General features: G+C 40.9%; 2 protein-coding genes across 2 annotated transcripts in view; one reads left to right on the forward strand and one right to left on the reverse strand.

Annotated features, from left to right (window-relative positions):
• Positions 1-639: 639 nt before the first annotated feature.
• On the reverse strand, positions 640-3484 carry PDZD11 (PDZ domain containing 11). The gene is made up of 7 exons (XM_079728201.1): positions 3424-3484; positions 2838-2937; positions 2335-2418; positions 2012-2068; positions 1618-1716; positions 1329-1389; positions 640-1178 (listed from the first exon to the last, which is right to left on the reverse strand). The coding sequence occupies exons 2-7, from the start codon at positions 2922-2924 to the stop codon at positions 1144-1146; spliced, it is 423 nt and encodes a 140-aa protein (XP_079584327.1). The 5' UTR covers positions 2925-2937; positions 3424-3484; the 3' UTR covers positions 640-1143.
• A 627-nt stretch (positions 3485-4111) lies between these two features.
• Positions 4112-22719, forward strand: part of KIF4A (kinesin family member 4A) — a 131998-nt gene continuing 113390 nt past the window's right edge. Inside the window, exons 1-6 of the mRNA XM_079727180.1 lie at positions 4112-4243; positions 4355-4469; positions 8115-8305; positions 9704-9796; positions 13090-13256; positions 13492-13586. Coding sequence (XP_079583306.1) covers positions 4124-4243; positions 4355-4469; positions 8115-8305; positions 9704-9796; positions 13090-13256; positions 13492-13586 — 781 coding nt within the window. The 5' untranslated portion in view covers positions 4112-4123. The remainder of the gene's footprint in view (positions 4244-4354; positions 4470-8114; positions 8306-9703; positions 9797-13089; positions 13257-13491; positions 13587-22719) is intronic.

Raw genomic sequence — 22719 nt, forward strand, 5'->3', positions numbered from 1 at the left:
ATATATATTGAAGCTCCCCAGGATTCTTTCAAGGCAAATTCGGGACTTTCATTATGGGGTACAACTTCGCCCCATACCTCATTAGACAACTTTCTATTCTGAACGGGTATTGTGAACACGCCAATGGAAATGGCGTAAGGCGTGGCCTGGAATCTCTAACAATGGATTGCTAAGAACATAGCAGAAGGTTATTTGGGGGCTGGGGTGAAGACAAGGGGGAAATCAGCAGTCAGTACTACTCAACCAACCAGGTGAAAATTAGGAAGCAATTTCTTACTGCTGTCCCTGAAAAGAAATGCATCCAAGCCTCTCCCTTAGTTTATGTTCCCGATGAAAGAATCTGGGAAAAGAGAAGACAGAACTATATTAATACTGCCCCCTGCAGAGAAATGGCCACAGCTCATGGGGGAAGGGGTACTGTTTCCTCCAGTACCCCCTCACTCTATACCATTCCTCAGTTATACTGCAGATAAGCTTCCTGGGTCTCCCTAATGTTCTGAGAGAGATAATTGTGAAGTACATATAGTGTTGCTCTGCTGCTTCTAGTGGCTCCTCTCTTTGGAAGAGCTTTTATTTTTATCTCGAAGGCATTTAACACCCAATCAGTATCATCCAAATCAGTGTCAAGCAACATTTCCTCAGCATTGTTTTACTTTTTTGGAGGGAGAAGATAGAACGAGGGAGTGGGGGAAAATGGGGTTCCACTGGAATCTCCAAAGTGTATGACTGGTAGCATAAGGATGGGATGAGATGGCCAGGCAGATTAGGTGGGAGGCCCCCAAGATTTGTAGACGTTAATGAAAATGACATGACATATGTGGAACTGCCTCGCACATGGTATTCAATAAACGTCAGTTGCCTTCTCTAGCAGGGTTCTCCACAGGCTAAGCGATACCTAGACATCATCATCCTTCTCCTTCCAGGGAATGAAGCCCACCTAGAAAACTAGGGAACTCAAAGTGCAGTACAGGTGGGATAATGCAGTTGGCCGGCTGGCTCAGGGCAGGGCCTCGCTATCTCCCCATCCTCCCTACTCCACTCTGCCAGGGTGGGGCTGAGAGTAGAGTTTCCCAAGTGGCTTCCCTGAGGCCTAGCTAGCTCGTCCTAGAAGATTCCATGTGGAGGGCTGTGGGTTGCAACTCTCTAGTGCACAGTCCTCTCTTTCTGGCGGTGATAATCTGGGGGAAAGAAGGAGGAAAAGAGCAGGTTATTTTCCAGCCTGAGCTCCCAACTCCCCATCTCCAACTTGTGGGGCCTCTAGTAACTGGTATTTAAAGAGTTCCCACCGAAGGCCCTGCCAGGTAAGCAAAAAAGAGAGCGGCACTTACTATAGGGAAAGAAGCGGACACGCATGCTGATTTCTCGAGCTGTCTTCAGGATCTCAACAGCCTGGAAGGAACACAGCAGCTTGTACAAATGAAGAGATACAACCCAGGACAGAATCATAACAGAAGGAATGTAGTTTGCCATTCCAACCTTCTGGGTCACTAATAGCTGCTTCCCTCTTAACCAAGAAGAAATTCTTTCTTATCAAGTTACACATCAGGCTAATCTTATCCACTGTGTCCTACCTGGGATGGCTTCTTGCCTCACCACAGCCCAGGGTGCTGTGCTCACCTTGCTGTGCTCAATATCTTGGAAATCCACATCATTCACAGCTAGGACTTGGTCCCCTTCCTGAAGTCCTGCTCGATGTGCATCAGAGTCCGGAATCACCTGTTGGTAAGGAGAGAATATACATGATCAAGGTGGGATAATTTCAAAGAATGTAAGTGAATTAAGTGCTATTCAAATGTAAGGTACTATCGGCTGTGTGTGTGTGTGAGACAATGCAGGGAAACGGTGGCTTGCCAGGTGGGAAGTTTTAAGTGGGCAAGGGTATCCCCACTATGCCCCTTCTATGAGTCTACTAAATCATCCCTCTCCCCAAGCCTTGGGACATCAGGGTTCTGCAACCTGATAACTTAACAAAGGGAAGTAGCTATCCATATTGCCTACCAGGCACACGCACCTTGGAGATGAAGATGCCTAGCTGGGAGGCCTTTCCTCCTCGGATGTTAAATCCCAACTGTAAGACAAGAGCACAGAATGGGGGCTCAATACAGACCACAAACACAAGACATCTAGCAGCATCACTGTATGATAGCTTGCCTTGTGTCCCTCAGAGAGAAGTCAGAAGTTGTGGAAGTGGCATCTCAGCTTTTCTGCCCATAAAAGTAAGTTTCTTTACCTCCTTACCTGCTTCCCAATCCGTCCCCCCAACCGTGGCTAACTTCTGGGCCTGGTACGGACAAATCTCACATGGAATAAGAGGCAACTGTTCCATAAACTCACCTGAGCTCCAGGGGGCTTCTTCAGTGTGATGATACGGGGCAGAAACTGGGTCAACTCGTTGTTGTAGTCTGGGTGGTATACCCTCTGCAAGACACAGCAACCCCAGAAATCTTACTACCAGTCTTACTACCTTCATCTAGAACACAACTGCATCACCCTGAAGCCAGGAGAAGGTGAAGTCATGGACTTAGTTTAAGTAGAACAGATAACACTGTCCAAATAGGTAGACGGATAGCAGTGGGGAAATGCTAGCCACCCAGTAGCTTCCCACTTCTTTACCTCGACAAAATGGAAATCAGGGCTCTGAATTTCCAGAATTCTCTGGTGTAAGTGGACTCTGGCAGGAGGATTCCATAAGAAGTTCCCAATGGGCCCAGTTGCTCAGAATCTAACTTCTGGCTAAGATTCACTGTCCATTGAGCTTTCTAACCCTGCCATCCTACCTTTCATATATCATCCCTTGCCTATGGGGAAAAAAAATCCCTTGTACGGATGGTTCCCACCTCATGAGGAGGAATCCATGCTGGGGGATTCTCATAGGCAGGCAGGAAAACCACCGGGTAGTCATCATAAGGAATCCGGCTGTCCATCTCCAGCAAGGCCCTGAAATGGAAGGGTGAGTCAAAGCTGACGAAAATGGTTCAAAAGGGATAGTAGCCCAGCGAGTTTCAGAAAACAACCCCAACCCATTCCAAGGCTGTCAGTCTCTAGGCCCGGCCCACTTCTAGGTAGGTGATAAACATTTTGGGAGAGAAGGAAGAAAACTATCAACTTAGCTGAATATATGGACTCCAAACAACCTGTTAGGTACACTACAGAAATGATCCACTATAGAAATGATCTCCTTTCTCACAACAATCCTGCAAAATAGATGTACCGTCTTCATTCTAGAGAAGAGGAAATCAGGAACGCGTCTAGAAAGATCTGACTACTTTGGAAATTCAAAGGAGTGCTGACTCCAACTATCCACAGGGACTCGGGGCAAGGTACCGCCCCACATTCCCTAATTTGATCAGTAATGGTGGGGGTCCCCAGATCGGCCCTTCCTTTACCACCAGCCACCTTCCAGATACCCGTCCCGCATCGTGCCTGAGTCCTGCGCCCACGGCGCTGTAAAAAAATCGTCGTACCACCTCTCCCGCCGGCAGGCCCCAGGCACCCCGTACTCCTCTCACCATCAATTCAGCCTGGGACCCGGAAGCGGATGCTCAGCTGTGGAAAAAGGGCGGGGTCAGGGTGCGGCGCGCAGGCCCTCCTCCTCCCCAATGCGTCTTCCTGCGCGCGCCGCTTGCGTGCTTCGCGCACAGTTTGTCTGTGCTCCGATTGGCTGGCGCCTCCGAGAGTGATTTGAAACTTGGCGGTTAAAGCTGCGGTTGGGACAGGGCGCCGGGAGACCGGGGAAAGGACGTTTAGTTTGGTGAGTTAAGGGGGCACACCTTAGCTCAGGATCTGCCTTTCCCGGTACCCTGGGGCTTTGGTTCTTTGTTGTCGTCTCCGTTGGGCTTCTCCTTTTCATTTCAGACGCCACTTCGCTCTCTTCAGAGGGTCGGCTGACTGGCAGTCCTGTCGTGGCAAAGTCTGAGGGACAGTGACTTTCCCGAGGCAGCGATCCCGCCGGGAGCGGGAGGCTGCCACCGTAAGCTACCGCTGACTTCCCTAACCCACCACACCCTCCGAGGAAGGCCGGAACTGAGGAAGAAAGCCTTCCCACCCCTGCCGACCTACCAAACTTAATCAGCGATCATCTTTCCCCACCCCCCCGCCGCAGAGACGGTGCCGAGGTAGGATCATGAAGGAAGAGGTGAAGGGCATTCCTGTAAGAGTGGCACTGCGATGTCGCCCTCTGGTCCCCAAAGAGATTAATGAGGGCTGCCAGATGTGCCTTTCCTTCGTACCCGAGGAACCTCAGGTGCGTAGCGAGTCCTGGGCCTGCCTCTGAACAGCTGGGGCCAAATGGCAGTGAGGGGCGTGGTCTGGCCTTTCATTTTTTTTCTTACTCCTTGTCCCTTGCCTTCTCTAGGTGGTGGTTGGTACTGACAAATCCTTTACCTACGATTTTGTGTTTGACCCCTCTACTGAACAAGAGGAAGTATTCAATACAGCAGTAGCACCACTCATAAAAGGCGTATTTAAAGGTGAGGCTGTTTGATTCTTCAAACGGTTCTTGAGCATACACTGTGTTAGGCACTGTGATTGGGTGCTGCCAATACAGGAATGGATGAAGCATGAGTCCTGCCTTCAGAAAGCCCACAGCCTAAGAACTAACCCAATATCACTTGTACCCTTGAAGCTAATTTTATACTATATTCGCTTTCTATGGTTCTGCTCATCTTTGACTTGTATATGTTTCTATTTGTTTGTCCTGGAACCTCATTAGATTCTAAGCTGTTTGATGGGTGCTGATGAGGACCTACTTGAGGCCCAGGCACTGCAAAGCCTGTTGAGGGATTCAGAGATAAATAACATAGCTTCTGGGCCCTGGAAGAGTTCAAAGTCCAGGCGTAGGAATGGAAATAGATGACTACATACATACTTTAAAAAAATCTTTTTATATTTTATTGACATTTATCACTTGTGTTTTTTCTTTTGTGAATTTTAAGTTTATTTATTTATTTATTTGGCTGCGTCAGGTCTTAGTTGCAGCACACGGGATTTTCATTGCTGCGTGCAGGATCTTCGTTGCAGCATGCGAACTCTTAGCTGCAGCATGTGGGATCTAGTTCCCTGACCAGGGATCAAACCAGGGCCCCCTGCATTGGGAGCATGGAGTCTTAGCCAGTGGACCACCAAGGAAGTCCCCATACTTTTAAATACATTAGAAATGTTAAACTTTTTGCTCCTATCTTTAAGAAAAAATATTTTTAAAGTTAAAACCTTTGAGATTTCCTAAAGCCCCCGAATACCCTGGCCAGTTAATAATCTTGATTACAGAAGCTAAGGCTTTAGTGTTATTGAAGACCATGGCAAAGTTCTGAAGAAGGGAGCAGTGCCTGAGAGGTGTCTAATTGTTATTCTAGTACAGTGGTTATTCAGGATTCAAAGCAGAGGGCTATTTAAAAGAAGTAGAACCATGGCATACTAGTCCCTTAAAGTTGAAAGGAATATTTGTACATCATCTAGTCTAACTTTCCATCCAAAGAAAAATACTTTCTAGCAATATCTCTAAGTGAACTTCCAGCATCTGGTTAAAATTTTTTTCTTTGACAGGGATATCACTGGCTCATAGGGTAGTCCTGTTGATTGGTTTTGGACAACTCTAATTGTTTTAGATTATATTGAGATGAAATTTGCTTCCCTGTAATTTCTACCCAGTGATGTTAGTTCATCCCTCTAGGCAAACAGAAGCCTTCTTCCAAGCAACAGCTATTCACATTTTTTTTCACTTTTTTTTTTTTTTTGCGTTACGCGGGCCTCTCACTGTTGTGGCCTCTGCCGTTGCGGAGCACAGGCTCCGGACGCGCAGGCTCAGCGGCCACGGCTCACGGGCCCAGCCGCTCCGCGGCATGTCGGATCCTCCCGGACCGGGGCACGAACCCACGAACCCTGCATCGGCAGGTGGACTCTCAACCACTGCGCCACCAGGGAATCCCCTTTTTCACTTCTTAAAATGATGTCATGAGCCATGGCCGCTGAGCCTGCGCGTCCGGAGCCTGTGCTCTGCAACGGGAGAGGCCACAACAGTGAGAGGCCCACGTACTGCAAAAAAAAAAACAAAATCAAAAACAAAAGAAGTGAAAAAAAAATGATGTCATGGCTCAGGATACATTGAATACTCTGTTTCAAATTTTTTAACTATTAAAGCAGTAATCTCAAACTTACAGAAATGTTGCAAGAACAGCATAAAGAACTTTTTTTTCCTGAACCATTTGACTTGAGTTGTTGACCTGATGGCCCCCTGAATACTTCAGTGTATATTTGCTACAAACAAGAACTTTGTCCTACTGTCCTACGTAACTACAATACGACCATCAAAATCATGAAATTAGCATTGCTACCTCACTACCATCTGGTCCTCAGACCTCATTCAAGTTTCACCAGTTGTTCCAATAATGTCCTTTGTTGCAAAAGGATCTAGTTCAAAATCATATGTTACGTTTAGTTGTCCTACTTCTATAGTCTCCTTTATTATAAAACTCCTTCAGTCTTCTTTTGACTTTCATGATCATGACACTTTTGAAGATCACAGGCCAGTTATTTTGTAAACTGTTTTTCAATTTTGTTTTGTCTGAAGTTTATTTATGATTAGATTCAGGTTGTATCAATATATCTTTAGCAGGAATATCACAGAAGTGATGCTGTATTCTTCTCATTGAATTCTATCAGGCAGCACACGATTTTGATTTGTTCCATTACTATTGATGTTCATTTTGATCATTTGATTAAGGTGGTGTCTGCCAGACTTCTCCACTATAAAGTTAATCTTTTTCCTATTTACATATTTGGAGGACCATTATTTGATTCTAAGTCTCTTCTACTTAACCATCCCTCCTTTCCTTTAGCCATTCCTAAAAAAATATGGTATCCAGACCCTTCATTATCTTGTTATCTTCCTCAGAATGTACCTTTCACAGCTTAGTAAGAACACTATAGTTCTACTTTAGTATTCTTGACTTGGGAAACTATGAGAATGATAGTCTTTAGAGGCAATATAAAGTAGAAAGTGATTCCAATATCTATGTGTTTTGTTAACATTGCTCTCAGTTGCAGAGATAAAGCCAGTATTTTTCAGTCAGGTCAACAGCACCCTGAGTTTTTGTAAAAAGTACTGAAACTTGGTTTCCCCATTTATTACTATATATACATATCTGTGGTATTACAGAAGATTATGGAATGTTATTCTCTTGTCCCAGAGTCATGCCAGGTGATATTAGCAATCTATTACAGTGAAAATATCAATTTAACATCTTAAGATCTTCCAGAACATCAGGGTCTTCATTTAGGTGAATAAGTTCTTTCAAAAAGAAAAAAAAGCAAAGGACATATATCACATTGAATCATACTTAAATGATGACATTTCTATGAGGAGCCTGATAATACGGTCCAAATGCAGTCTGAGAATTCATATAGGCAAGGATGCTTTCATTGACTGTAAAAAGCAACTTAGTTGCCTTTTCAAATGAAGACTGTTAATCAAAGAAATACACGTTGGAAACCCTTCTATTTATGCAGCTTCTAAAACTTTCATTTAATTGCCCTAATTTAGAATTGTTCCAAGTAGAGAGAAAGTAGAATTATAAAACTCTGAATGGCTTTTAGACAGTGACTTGGCCACCTTCATTATCTCAGTCATATCTTTAAGTGTTTTACTTAATAGCTTTTAAGGGCTATCAAGAGAGGCACAGGACTTCCCTGGTGGCGCAGTGGTTGAGAGTCCGCCTGCCGATGCAGGGGACACGGGTTCGTGCCCCGGTCCGCGAGGATCCCACATGCCGCCGAGCGGCTGGGCCCATGAACCATGGCCGCTGAGCCTGCGCGTCCGTAGCCTGTGCTCCGCAGCGGGAGAGGCCACAACAGTGAGAGGCCCACGTACCGCAAAAAAAAAAAAAAAAAAAAAAAGAGAGGCACACATTCAGGTTTGATATTTTTCTTCTTTGCTTATTTGGAGTAGTGCAAAGTCATGGCACTCAAATAACTTTTCTTTGTGTCTGACATTCCTAAGAGACCCTTGTGTTTAGAGAGCAGTCTCAATTTTGTTACAAGTAATTGCTGAAGGAAGTAGAGTGTATTGATTGGATGAAAATATTTGAGCATCACCGCACATGTGACTTCTATTTTGTCAGGATACAATGCAACCGTCCTGGCCTATGGGCAAACTGGCTCTGGAAAAACCTATTCGATGGGAGGTGCATACACTGCAGAGCAAGAAAATGAACCAACAGTTGGGGTCATTCCTAGAGTAATACAGCTGCTCTTCCAAGAAATTGATAAAAAGAGTGACTTCGAATTTACTCTGAAAGTATCATACTTGGAGGTAAATGATTTATCTTTAATTATTCTGAATTCAAATTTATCTTTGGGTAGAAAAATAAATACAAATCAGGTTTTTCCTGGCATGACTCAAATTAATAAATTGCATTTTTAGTAAGTTGCATTTTAATAAATTGATAGAGAAAACTTACTGGCTCAGTTGGATCTGGCTCCCACCCAGTTCTTTCCCTGTTGTCAGAATAGTCTGTTTAATCTGATTGTTAGAGGAGTTGGCATTCCCATATAAAAAGATAATAGGAATCCTTTAATTCCAGTTTGGCCTCTATTATTGATTCCCTGTAGAGTCTGTAGAAAAATATTTGATATCCCTTTAGTGTTTTGAGGCTTGAGTGATAATGCTGCTACTCTATGAAGAATGTTATAAAAATTGGGTGAAGTATTGAGCTGTGTAAGTGATGACAGAGTGTTTATTCAACAGATATTTATTGAGTACCTACATGTTACAGGCCCTGTTCTAGGTATTTGGGATATATCAGTGAAAAAAAACAGATAGAAGTCCCTGCCTTTGTGGGTATTTTCATTCTATTATATATCAGTATACAAGTAAACTGACCAGTTATATCTAACCTCATGACACCAGAAGCACATGGTTAGGGAATTTATGGCTTCTGGGAAACTAGCTGGTTGATTCCGTAGCAGTGATAAGATGTCTTGTCTTTAAGGAGCAATAATTAAATGTATATAATTTAAACATGCAATTATAAATAGTATATGAATACTTCATCCTGAAGTTGAATCTCAATATGTTAGTTGGTATAGGAGGTATAGAGGTGGAAGATGGGGAGTTAAACATCATTAAGATTAACCTTCTTGAAACTCTTGATTAACCCAGTTGTGGCCAAGGTGACCAAATGTAAAAATAACTTAGGAACCTGCTATATTAGATAGTAGCAACAGCAATAATAGCAAACAAACATGGTGCTTACTATGTGCAAACACTGTTTTAGTACTTAAAGTTCTGGTTGTTGTTGAAATATTGGTTGCTACCTCTCCCTTTTGCTTCCCACTTCCACCCTCCACTAAGGACCCATTGCTTACATTTTAACAAAATTGGTGAAGGTGATGTTGTCATGACACCATCAAAGAACTGAATTTGGGCACCCATGTAGCTTTCATTGTCTGCTATTCCTGAGAAACATTCTCTCAAGAGAGCAGTCTCAGTTTTGTTACAAGTAATATGTGAATTTATTCCTATGAGTATCAAATGGTTACATGTAGGGTTAAAATCCTTTTCTTAATTATAAAAATAATATGTTTGTTGCAAAAAATTTTTTTAATACAGAAAGTCATAAAGAATTTTAAAAATCACCTGTGGTCCCACCACTCCTCAATTACCACTGTTAACATCTTGTTTTTACCACTTTGTTTTCAACAATACCAGATTTACAATGAAGAAATCTTGGATCTTCTGTGCCCATCTCGTGAGAAAGCCCTTCAAATAAATATACGGGAGGATCCTAAGGAAGGCATAAAGGTGTGTTTTTCTCTGATTTGATGTTATTTTAAAATGTTGGCCACTACTAAAGTTCACACTCCTTTTATTTGCCACTGTGGTTTTAAATGACTACTAACATCTCAGTCTTTCAGATTTTGTGTGGTCCTAATTCCCTTTGTTAACCTAGAATTCCTAGATGGGAACTTTTGTGGGGAAGGAAGTTTTATCACCTTCCTATTACCTCTTGAAGGAATGCTAATATCAATTAAATAATTATTGGCTATTTACAGAGTTCTGAGACTGGGCTGTCCAGTATGGTAGCCACTAGCCACAAATGGCTATTTAAACTTAAATGAACTAAAATTGAATATAATTTGAAATTCAGTCCCTCAGTTACCAGCCACATATCAAGTGCTCAATAGCTACGTGACTAGTGGCTACTGTATTGGATAGCACAGATATAAAACATGGTCATAGTAAATTCTGTTAGACAACACTGTAATAGACATTGTGCTAGATCTCTGGAGTGATATTTAGAAAGTAAAACAATACAAAAATTTTAAATTTATAAGTACCATAGGAAGAAGAGATCGCTTATTTGAGAGGCTTCCATCACATGGTATAGATGTAGGCTGAGGAGCTGTAGCTGAACAAAGTTTGAGGCAAGGTTGGGAGTATTGTATATGGGAGTGGACCAAATCCAGGAGCCAGTGTTGAAAACAGGCAGAGCTTGGTTCTAGCAGCAGCTTGAGTATTCAGGAGTGGGAGAATTTGAGGTGGAAAGTGGATGAGAATAGGGTAGTACAGACTTAGGAAAACTTGGTAAAATAATACCTTATCCATCTTTCTCTCCTTCTCTTCCCTGCAGAGAAAGCTGAAATTTAGGGTGCAGGTGCTTGAGGGGCAGATGCCTATGCTACTGAAATTTTTTTCCTTCTGGGTCGTTAAGTCATTAGCCAGGCACTAAAGCAAGGCTTGAAGAATCAAGACTTATTTTGAAAGCCTGATAAGCGTGGGATACAGAAAGACAGTTTGGATAGTGGGGATAAGAAACCTGGGTAAAATGCATGCTGTCACCAGAAAGAATGTTGGTACTGAGCCAGCTCTTGACCCAGTACTAAGATCTTTTATATGTCCTATACCAAGGCAGGAATTAAATCCCAAGCACTATTTGAGGGAAAATTTGCAATACAGAGAAGTGTTAAGTTTCTGACTCAAATTGGGAAGGGTAAGGACAAGTTTGTGAGCACTCTTCAGTTGGGATGGATGGAATATAAGTAAGTAAAGAAGTAAGGTTATTCTTGTAGTAAGGAATAGCTTAAGCAGGAAAGCAGAAAATATATTCCTGGGGGTAATAAGACTAGATCGGTCTGTCTGCATTAGAGGATATGGGTTGGGAAGTAATAGGAGATATGTTAGGACCAGATTATGAAGCCAGGCTAAAGAGCTTAGTTTCTTTCCCTGTGAATAGTATGTAAGCTACTTAATACTTCCAAATGAAGGATTGCACTGGCTACTTTTACCAAGTTTTTATCTTATGTATATCTCTGACTAGGTTAGCTCCCGGGAGGTTAGGAGAGTATCTTAAAATCTCTTTGTACCCTCATTATCTAGCATAGGGCTTAGGAGTTTGGTGACATTTTAGGAAGCAGGATTTTCGGAAGGCTAAACAAGAATGGATTGAAAAGGAGAAAAACTAGGATGAGGAAGGAAAATTTAGGGAAACTTTGCCTTATTTTTCAGGCATGAAGTAATATGGGCCTGGATTAGGCAGGTAGATGTGGAAAGGAAAAGGAAACAATGGATACAAAAGAAGAATGACTGGGAGTTGGTGATAGGTGAGATATGGGGGAATAGCAGGAATTAAAGGCGAATCTGAGGTTTTGAGAATAGGTATCTTAGTAGAAACGAAGAAGTAGTGGAGAGAATCAGTGTTGGTGGAAGGAAGATGAGTTTAGTTTTATAATTTGCTGATGTCAAAGTGTAAGTAGCAGGCAATTTGAAGTATAGGACTAGAAATTAGGGCCACAGATATAGATTTGGGAGCTATGGGGTAATAAAAATCATAGCATATTGAGGCTAGAAGGGACTTCATAATCATCTAGGTCAATCTCCAGAGGCTCCAAGAGATTTTAACTTGTACAAATTCTCCTGGGTAGATACAGTACCAAGCCTAAGACCCTGTTTTCCTGGCTTCCTAAATCCAGTGGAAAGTGTACCATGCTATTTTCCCTAGTGAATATGAGGTATAAAATGGGTCCAAGATATAGGGAGGAACACAAGGCCACATGGAGGAGAATGTAGCAAAGAGAAATACCATAGCTATTTGTGTTGCCCTTGCTGTCCTTAGAGCCAAAACTTACCTTCACTTGGGGCTCCCTGGAAGGCACATATCCATTGCTACCATAAAATCTAGAGGTCTTTTGTAGCTCCAGTATTGACTGGCATCCTTGTTTTGGAGGTCCCCAGCAAAGATTGGAGACCTTGGTTTGCAGTGATCACAGAGTTGCTAGTTAAAACTGTCCTTATGGGACTTCCCTGGTGGCACAGTGGTTAAGAATCCGCCTGCCAATGCAGGGGACATGAGTTCGAGCCCTGGTCCAGGAAGATCCCACATGCCATGGAGCAACTAAGCCCGTGCGCCACAACTACTGAGCCTGCGCTCTAGAGCCTGCGAGCCACAACTGCTGAAGCCCACACACCTAGAGCCCGTGCTCCACAACAAGAGAAGCCACCGCAATGAGAAGCCCGTGCACCGCAGCAAAGAGTAGCCCCCGCTCGCCACAGCTAGAGAAAGCCCGCACACAGCAATGAAGACCCAACGTAGCCAAAAATAAATAAAATAAAAATTTAAAACAACCCAGCCCTTATTACCATGACTATTTATTAAGGTTCTACTGGAACATCAAGGCATTATTTTTTATTTATTTATTTATTTATATTTTATTTTTAAATAAATGTATTTATTTATTTATTTTTGGCTGTGTTGGGTCTTCGTTTCTGTGTGAGGGCTTTCTCTATTTGTGGCAAGCGGGGGCCACTCTTCATCGCGGTGCGTGGGCCTCTCACTGTCGTGGCCTCTCTTGTTGCGGAGCACAGGCTCCAGACGCGCAGGCTCAGTAGTTGTGGCTCACGGGCCTAGTTGCTCCGCGGCATGTGGGATCTTCCCAGACCAGGGCTCGAACCCGTGTCCCCTGCATTAGCAGGCAGATTCTCAACCACTGCGCCACCAGGGAAGCCCAAGGCATTATTATTTAAACCACCAATCCTTATATTTCTGATGAAGTATTTGAAGTCGAATCATACGAGAGTTTTTTCTTTCTCTGAATTAGATTGTGGGACTCACTGAGAAGACTGTTTTAGTCGCCCTGGATACTGTTTCCTGTTTGGAGCAGGGCAACAACTGTAGGACTGTGGCCTCCACAGCTATGAACTCCCAGTCATCCCGATCTCATGCCATCTTTACAATCTCCATAGAGCAAAGAAAGAAAAGTGACAAGTAAGTTCAAGTTACAAGTAAGAGTCAAGATTTTTAACATTAGTTCTACTAAAGTTGAATAATAGGTTGCTTCTTGATTTGAAAAATAACCAGACATTAGTACTCTGAGCATGAGTAATGAATGGAGCCATTTGGACTGACATGAAAGAAAATGAGAGCCGGCATGTGAGCTTTGATACTCAACCTACCCTCAAGCTTGTGTACCATTCTCACTTGTGTCCTGTTATCATCACAGGAATAGCAGCTTTCGCTCCAAGCTGCATCTTGTAGACCTTGCTGGATCAGAAAGACAGAAGAAAACCAAGGCCGAAGGGGATCGTCTAAAAGAGGGTGAGAATAATTAAGGCTACAGTCGTAGATAAAAACTTCTAGTACTCTCATTGCTATTGTTGGCGTCTTGACTGGAATATTTCAGGTCACATTCTAACAGTAGCTACAATTCAAGTTTGAGGCTGATTTCAGAAACAGTGAAAAATTGTTTCTCTCCCTTGCACTCATTTTCTAATTTAGGTATGAGATTTGGATCTGGTCCTTGGTTTGGTTTCATCTGGCCCAGGCAAGTTTTAGTTTTGTTTTGTTTTACCCCCAACTACTTATAATTAAAATCAATATCCTGATTCTGTCATCCCAAGTATTCACTATCCTTCCCAGATGTTGTCACTTATAAACCTCATCAGCATGGTTTCCATATCTTCATTTAAGTGGTTGGATATAAATGATGAAGCTCCTAAGGCTAGGAGAACCCCATGGTATATGCTATTAGAAACCTGCATCTAGCACGATAATGACCTGGTAATCTGCATGCTTTGGGAATGGTCTTTCAAGCAGTTATTAATCTAGCTAACAAAAATTAACAACCAGCTCCCATTTCTCAATTTTGTGCTTAAGGATCTCATAAAAGATTTTGTCAAATGCCTTGCTAATGTCCAGATATACTATATGTCTACCATATTTTTCATAGCTACCAGCTTAGTAACAGTACAAAAAAGAAATAAGGATTAGCCTAAATTGACTTTTTCTAAGTGAATTCAAGCTGGCATCTAGTGCTTATTCTTCCATTTCTAGGTTCTTGCAAGCCATCCCTATAATAATCTAGAAGACATATCAAACTGACTGGTCTGTAATTTATGGAATTAACTTACCTCTCTTTTTTCGGAAATTGAAATTACATCTGCCCAGTCTTCCGGAACATCCTTCTCTGTGATTCCTCAAATATCATTGACATAGCTTCAGTGTTCTTGTTTGAAATTACTCTCAGTTCCCTCAGCTATAATTCATCTGGTACAAGACATTTGAACTCTTATTAAAGTAGTTGAGTTTCTTGCTTACTACCTTACTACAATGAGTTCTTTACTCATATTGGGCTTCAGTTCCCTCTTGGGAACTGAGAAGGCAGAAGCAGAAATAGTAATTGAGGAATTTTACCCCTTTGTCATTTATCATTATTATACTGCTGGCACAGGGCAGAGACCTATTTCTTCCTCATTCAGCTTTTTGTTCTGAATGTATTTAAAAGTGCCCTTTTTGTTCTATGTTTGTACTTTGAGATTTATCCTTCTAAGACTAGTTTTAAAGGTTCTTTTGCCTCCTCTATCTTTTTTTAGGTGTACAGTCTGAGGTTTTTTTGTTTTTTAAATTAATTTATATATTTATTTTTGGCTGTGTTGGGTCTTTGTTGCTGCACGCAGGCTTTCTCTAGTTGCGACAAGCAGGGGCTACTCTTCATGGCGGTGCGCGGGCTTCTCATTGCAGTGGCTTCTCTTGTTGTGGAGCACGGCTCTAGGCACTCAGGCTCAGTAGTTGTGGCACACGGGCTTAGTTGCTCTGCCGCATGTGGGCTCTTCCCAGACCAGGGCTCAAACCCGTGTCTCCTGCGTTGGCAGGCGGATTCTTAACCACTGCGCCACCAGGGAAGCCCTCTGAGTTTTTTTTAACAGCTTTATTGAGATATAATTCACATGCCATAAAATTCACCTGTTTAAACTGTACATTTCAATGGACTTTTGTATATTCAGAGTTGCGCAGCCATCACCACAATCTAATTTTAGAACATTTTCATCACCTCCAAAAAGAAACTCATACCCATTAGCAGTCACTTCCCATCCCAGCCCCCTTTTCTAGCCCTAGGTAACCACTAACCTATATTTCATACAAATGGAATGCTATAATTTATGGTCTTTTGTGACTGTCTTATTTCACTTAACATAAGGTTTTCAAGGATCATCCATGTTGCAGTGTGTATCATCACTTCATTTTATTGCTAAATCATATTCCATTGTACAGATATACAACATTTTGTTTGCCCATTCATCAGTTGTATCCAATTTGACTATTTTGAATATTGCTCTGTGAACATCTATATATAAGTTTTTGTGTGGACAAGTGTTTTTTTTTTTTTTTTTTGCGGTATGTGGGCCTCGCGCTGTTGTGGCCTCTCCCGTTGCGGAGCACAGGCTCTGGGCGCGCAGGCTCAGCGGCCATGGCTCACGGGTCCAGCCGCTCCACGGCATGTGGGATCTTCCCGGACCGGGGCACGAACCCGTGTCCCCTGCATTGGCAGGCGGGCTCTCAACCACTGCGCCACCAGGGAAGCCCTGGACAAGTGTTTTAATTTCTCTTTAGGTATAACCGAGGAGTGTTATACGTGGGTCATATGGTAGCTGTTTAAATTTCTTTTAAAAAAATTAATATGTAATTAATATACCATAAAACCCACTTTTTTAAAGTGTACAATTCAGTGATTTTTTAGTATATTCACAAAGTTGTACAACTATCACCACAATAAATTTTAGAATATTTTCATCACCCCCAAAAGAAACCTATACCCATTAGCAGTCACTCATGTTTTTCCATTGTCCACCCCCTGCCACCCCACCTCCAGGCAGTGACTAATTCTTCTGTCTTTATGGATTTGCCTATTCTGGACATTTCATATAAATGTAATCATGCAATATGTGATCTTTTGTGACTGGATTCTTTCATTTAACATCTTTTCAAGGTTCATCATGTTGTAACATGTATCAGTACTTCATTCCTTTTTATTGCCAAACAATATTCCACTACATGAATATATTAAGTTTTTATTTATCCATTCATTTGTTGACGGATATTTGGGTTGTTTCCACTTTTGGTTTTTATAGTAATGCTGCTATGAGCACTGATGTACAAGTTTTCGTGTGGATGTGTATTTTTATTTCTCTTCGGTATACACCTAAGTGGAATTGCTCAGTCAAATGATAACTCTATGTTTAACTTTTTGAAGAACTGTCAGACTGTTTTTCATAGCAACTGTACCTATTCTACCTTCTTACCAGCAATATATAAAGGATTTAATTTCTCCATATTCTTAGTTTTATTATGTCTTTAATTATAGCCATCCTAGTGAATATGAAGTGGTACCTCATTGTGGTTTTGGTTTGCATTTCCCTGACGGCTAATAATGTTTCATGCGCTTCTTGGCAATTCGTGTATCTTCTTTGGAAAAATGTCTATTCAGATTCATTGCCCATTTTTTAAATTGGGTTATTTATCTTTTTATTGTTGAGTTGTGTGTGTTCTTTACACATTCTGGATACTAGCCCCATATCAGTTATATTATGCTTTGCAAATGTTTTCTTCCATTCTTTGGGTTGCTTTTTCACTTTATTGATGGTGTCCTTTGAAGCACACATTTAAAATTTTTAGATGAATTCCATTCATCTGTTTTTTCTCTTGTTGCTTGGTGTTTGGCATCATATCTAAAACATCATTGCCTAATCCAAGGTCACAAAGATTTACGTCTCTGTTTTCTTCTAAGAGTTTTATAGTTTTCAATGTTAAATATAGGTCGGAGATCCATTTCGAGTTAATTTTTGTATATAGTATAGAGTGGCAGTCCAAACTTTAATCTTCTGCATGTAGATATTCAGTTATCCCAGCATCATTTGTTGAAAAGACTATTCTTTACCCATTGAATTGTCTTGACATCCTTGTCAAGAAGCAGTTGCACTCTCAGTTCTATTCCATTCATCTATATGTGTATCCTTGTGCCATTACTACACTGTCCTCATTACTGTAGCTTTGTAATAAATTTTGAAATGGGGAAGTGTGAGGGCTCCAACTTTGTTCTTTTTCAAGATTGTTTTGGCTGTTCTGGGTCCTTTGCATTTTCATATGAATGTTAGGGTCAGCTTGTCATATTCTGCAAAGAAGCCAACTGGGATTTTCACAGGGATTGTGTTGAATCTGTAGGTCAGTTTAGGGAGTGTTGGCATCTTTCAGTTCTTTCAAGTCCTTCAATTCATAAACATCGGATGTCTTTCCATTTATTTAGGTCTTCTTTAATATCTTTCAATAGAATTCTTTTTAATTTTCAGAGTACAAGTTTTACACTTCTTTTGTTAAATTTATTCCTAAATATTTTATTCTTTTCAATGCTTTTGTAAATGGAATTGTTTTTACTTAATTTCATTTTCTAATTATTTATTGAGCTTTGTATATTGATCTTGTGCCTGCAAGCTTGCTAAGCTTGTTATTTCTAATAGTTTTTTGATGGATTCTTCAGGATTTCTGTTTACAGAATCATGTCATCTGTGAACAGAGATGGTTTTACTTCTTCCTTTCTGGTCTGGATACCTTTATTTCCTTTTCTTGCTTAACTGTCCTGGCTAGAACCTCCAGTACAGTGTTGAACAGAAGTGGCGTGAGTGGATGTTGTTGTCTTGTTCCTGATCTTAGGGGAAAAGCATTCAGTCTTTTTTTTTCTTTTTTTTTTGTGGTACGCGGGCCTCTCACCGATGTGGCCTCTCCCGTTGCGGAGCACAGGCTCCGGATGCACAGGCTCAGCGGCCATGGCTCATGGGCCCAGCCACTCTGCGGCATGTGGGATCTTCCCGAACCGGGGCACGAACCCGTGTCCCCTGCATCGGCAGGCAGACTCTCAACCACTGCGCCACCAGGGAAGCCCCAGTCTTTTACTATTAAGTATGATGTTAGCTGGGGGGTTTTCACAGATGCCCCTACCAGGTTGAGGAAATTCCCTTCTATACCTAGTTCACTGAGCGTTTTTATCATGAATTTGTCAAATGTTTTTTCATCATCTATTGACATGATCACGTTATTTTGGTTCTTCTGTTGGTATATTGCATTAATTGCTTTTTGGATGCTAAACCATCTTGTATTCCTAAAATAAATCTAACTTACTGTTTTTATACCTTTAATGACTTTACTGGACTAATTCTACAACTCCCTATAGTTTGTGGTCACAGAAGTGTCTGCTCAGTTACTTTAGTAGTTAGCTAGTGATTGGTCTCATTTCCTTAAATGCCTTGAACCTATAACTCTGCCACCATTTGCCTAGGGCTCTGAGTTTGTGTTGCGGCTTACCTTCAATGCTAAGGTTCTTTACAATCTGTCTTAGTCTTTACTTCTTGAGCAGGGTCTCAAAGTCAGCCAGAGGTACAAGATGAGGGCCTTTTAGGTCTTTACTGACATTTTTAGGTCTTTCCTGAGCATGCACATGGCTTTCTCCAGCAATATATCAGAGCTTTTTAAAGTCCCCAGTGGACTAGAGGTGGGATAGGGACGGTGGGAGGGAGACGCAAGAGGGAGGGGATATGGGGATATATGTTTACGTATAGCTGATTCACTTTGTTATAGAGCAGCAGCTAATACAACAATGTAAAGCAATTATACGCCAATAAAGATGTTAAAAAATAAATAAAATAAAATAAAGTCCCCAGTGGAGGGACTTCCCTGGTGGTGCAGTGGTTAAGAATCCGCCTGCCAGTGCAGGGGACATGGGTTCGAACCTTGGTCCGGGAAGATCCCACATGCCGTGGAGCAACTAAGCCCGTGCGCCACAACTACTGAGCCCACGTGCCACAACTACTGAAGCCCAAGTGCCTAGAGCCCATGCTCTGCAACAAGAGAAGCCACCACAATGAAAAGCCCGTGCACTACAACGAAGAGTGGCCCCCACTTGCTGCAACTAGAGAAAGCCCGCACACAGCAACAAAGACCCAACACAGCCAAAAATAAATAAATAAATTTATTTTTAAAAAAATTATAAAAAAAATAAAGTCCCCAGTGGACATTTCACTCCCCAGATCTTCCTTTTAAGTTTTCAGCCAGGCTCTTGTTTGACCATGGCTATTAAGTTGGGTGTGTATCATCACCAGATATTTTTCTATATACGTATATATATATGCACATTTAGTAATACATTTGTTATATGCCTTTTAAAATTTTGGCATTGCTAAATCAATTTATTTCCTTTTAATTACACAAGTAATGCATGAATCAATTCCTGGTATACAAACATAAGCAATATGGATGAAGATAAAATCCCTCTTGATTTACCACCTAATCCTAATCTAGAGGTAACTACTTTTACCTGCCTGGTGGGTAGCATTCAAGTTTTTCTGTGTATATATTTTTATTGGTGTTTCCTGTTGGGTTTTTTTTTTTTTTTGCGGTATGCAGGCCTCTCACTGTCGTGGCCTCTCCTGTTGCGGAGCACAGGCTCTGGACGCGCAGGCTCAGCGGCCATGGCTCACGGGCCTAGCCGCTCTGTGGCATGTGGGATTTTCCCGGACCGGGGCAGGAAGCCGTGTCCCCTGCATCGGCAGGTGGACTCTCAACCACTGCGCTCCCAGGGAAGCCCTTTCCTGTTGTTTTTAAAGATAGATGCTATCATACTTCATATATTGTTTTTCAGCTTGCTTTTATCTCAGCAATATATGTTTGAAATCTTTTTGTATTAGTATATAAGTCTACCTCATTTTTACAACTGCTATCTAGGATTCCACAGTATACAAAGTCTACCTTTAGTTTAACTATTCCTATTTTGACTGACATTTAGGTTGTTCAGTTTCTGGCTATTGCAAAATGATGCCTCAGTCAATAGCCTCGTATGTGATATACAAGTGAGAGTATTCTCTAGGTTATATACGTGGAAGAGGAATTGCTAGTTTGAAGGGTGTACACATTTCAGATTTTTAAATACTGCTAAATATTGTCCTCTAAAATGTCTGTCCCAGTATGCACATACCTACAATATATGAGACTGTGTTTCACTGTACCGTTGACAATATTGGATATTATTGACCTTTTTTATTTTCCCCTATCTTGAACATTGCATGTTATTTTTTTAGAACTTGTATTTCCCCAATTACTTATGAAATTAAGCATCTTTTTATGTTACTGGCCATTTCTCTTTCCATTTCTGTGAATTCCCTGCTCATACCCTTTGTTTTGATTTGGTTTTTTTCTTTCAGGTTGACTTTTTCTTGTTTTTCTTGTTATTTTTCCTGTTGACTTTAGGAGTTGTTTCTGTATTCTAGATATTAATCCCTTGTTGCATATATTTTTCTTAGTCTCATTTTTTAACTTTGTTAATCTTTCGATTCATGTCTTATGTGTGTATTTCTTCCTATATACTTTTTTCTTGAGGTAAAGTTTATACGCAATAAAATGCACATATTTTAAATGCTCAATTTCTTGAGTTTTGATAGTTGTATGCCCTCATGTAACTACCAACCAAAACATGATAAAAAGCATTTCCATCTCCCCTAGAAAGTTCTCTTGTGCTCTTTCCAGTCAATCCACCCTTCCCACATTCCAGTTTAAGCAACCACTTCCTGACTTCTGTCACCATAGATTAATTTTACGTGTTCTTAGACTTCATATAAATGGAATAATATAATTTTTTCATGTGTCTGGCTTCTTTTGCTCAACTTAAGATTTTTTGGGCAGATTTTTTTCATGTTCTTGCTTTGATTAATAATGTGTTCCTTTGTACTGCTGAGTAGTATTCCATTATATGATTATACCACTATTTGTTCTTCAAGTTTCCTATTGATGGAAATTAGGGTTATTTCCAGTTTTTAGCTATTATGAATAAGGCTGCCCTGAACATTCGTGTACAGGTCTTTTTGTTAACATACATCTTCATTTCTCTTGGGTAATTACCTAGGAGTGGAAGAGGTAGATATATGCTTCATTTTATAAGAAAGTGCCTAACAGTTCTGTAATATGGTTTGTACTGTTTTATACTCCAGCAATGTTATTGAACGTTCCATCTTATCACAGCTTCATAAATAAAGATGGTGTCTTAGAAATTCTAGTGGGTGTCAAATACATCTCATCATAGTTTTTTGTTGTTTGTTTTTGTTTTTGTTTTGTTTTGTTTTGCTGCACCACGCAGCTTGTGGGATCTTAGTTCCCAGACCAAGGACTGAACCTGGGCCACGGCAGTGAAAGCGCTGAGTCCTAACTACTGGACCGCCAGGGAATTCCCCATCATAGCTTTTTAAAAAAATTTTATTAAAGTATAGTTGATTTACAATGTTTTGTTAATTTTTGCTGTACAGCAAACTGACTCAGTTTATACATATATATATATATTCTTTTTCATATTCTTTTCCATTATGGTTTATCATAGGATATTGACTATAGTGTGCTATACAGTAGGACCTTGTTGTTTAATATAATAGCTTACATCTACTAATCCCAAACTCCCAATCCTTCCCTCCCCTACTCCCTCCTCCCCCTTGGCAACCACAGGTTTGTTCTCTATGTCTGTGAATCTGTTTCTCTTTCATAGGTATGTTCATTTGTGTCATATTTTAGATTCCACATATAAGTGATATCATATGGTTATTTGTCTTTCTCTTTCTGACTTACTTCACTTAGTATGATCATCTCTAGGCTCATCCATGTTGCTGAAAATGGCATTATTTCATTCTTTTTTATGGTTGAGTAGTATTCAGTTGTATATATGTACCACATCTTTATCCATTCATCTGTCGATGGACATTTAGGTTGTTTCCATGTCTTGGCTATTGTGAATAGTGCTGCTATGGACATAGGGGTGCATGTATCTTTTTGAATTATAGTTTTGTCTGGATATATGCCCAGGAGTGGGATTGCTGGATCATATGGCAACTCTATTTTTAGTTTTTTGAGGAACCTCCATACTGTTTTCCATAGTGGCTGCACCAACTTACATTTGTACCAATAGTGTAGGAGGGTTCCCTTTTCTCCACACCCTCTCCAGCATTTGTTATTTGTAGGCTTTTTAATGATGGCCATTCTGACCAGTGTGAGGTGGTATCTCATTGTAGTTTTGATTTGCACAAAAATTTTAATTTTGATGAAGTTCAGTTTATCGTTTTTTTTCTTTAATGCTTAGAGCTGGTGGTATCCTATCCAAGAAACTTTTGCATACCCAAAGTGATGACAATAATTTCCTATGTTTTCTACTTGAAGCTTTATAGTTTTAGCTTTTACATTAGTTGTATAATCTATCTTGAATTAGTTTTTGGTTATAAAGTGAGATAGGGGTTGAAGATCATCCTCCACCCCCCATGAATATCCAGTTCTTTTAGCACCATTTATTAAAAAGAAGGTCCTTTACCTACTGAATTGACTTAGTATCTTGGTGTATTGAGTTGACCATATGTGTGTGTGTCTATTTCTGGAC

This window comes from Hyperoodon ampullatus (genome assembly GCF_949752795.1).
Source record: "Hyperoodon ampullatus genome assembly, chromosome: X".
Lineage (NCBI taxonomy): Eukaryota > Metazoa > Chordata > Mammalia > Artiodactyla > Ziphiidae > Hyperoodon > Hyperoodon ampullatus.

Coding starts and splice junctions, on each gene's coding strand:
- PDZD11 (XM_079728201.1), bottom strand. CDS start 2,924: ATGGACAGCCGGATTCCTTATGATGACTACCCGGTGGTTTTCCTGCCT. Junction 1,717..2,011: donor TAGGCATCTTCATCTCCAAG/GTGCGTGTGCCT, acceptor CCTTACCAACAG/GTGATTCCGGACTCTGATGC. Junction 1,390..1,617: donor AAGATATTGAGCACAGCAAG/GTGAGCACAGCA, acceptor TGTTCCTTCCAG/GCTGTTGAGATCCTGAAGAC.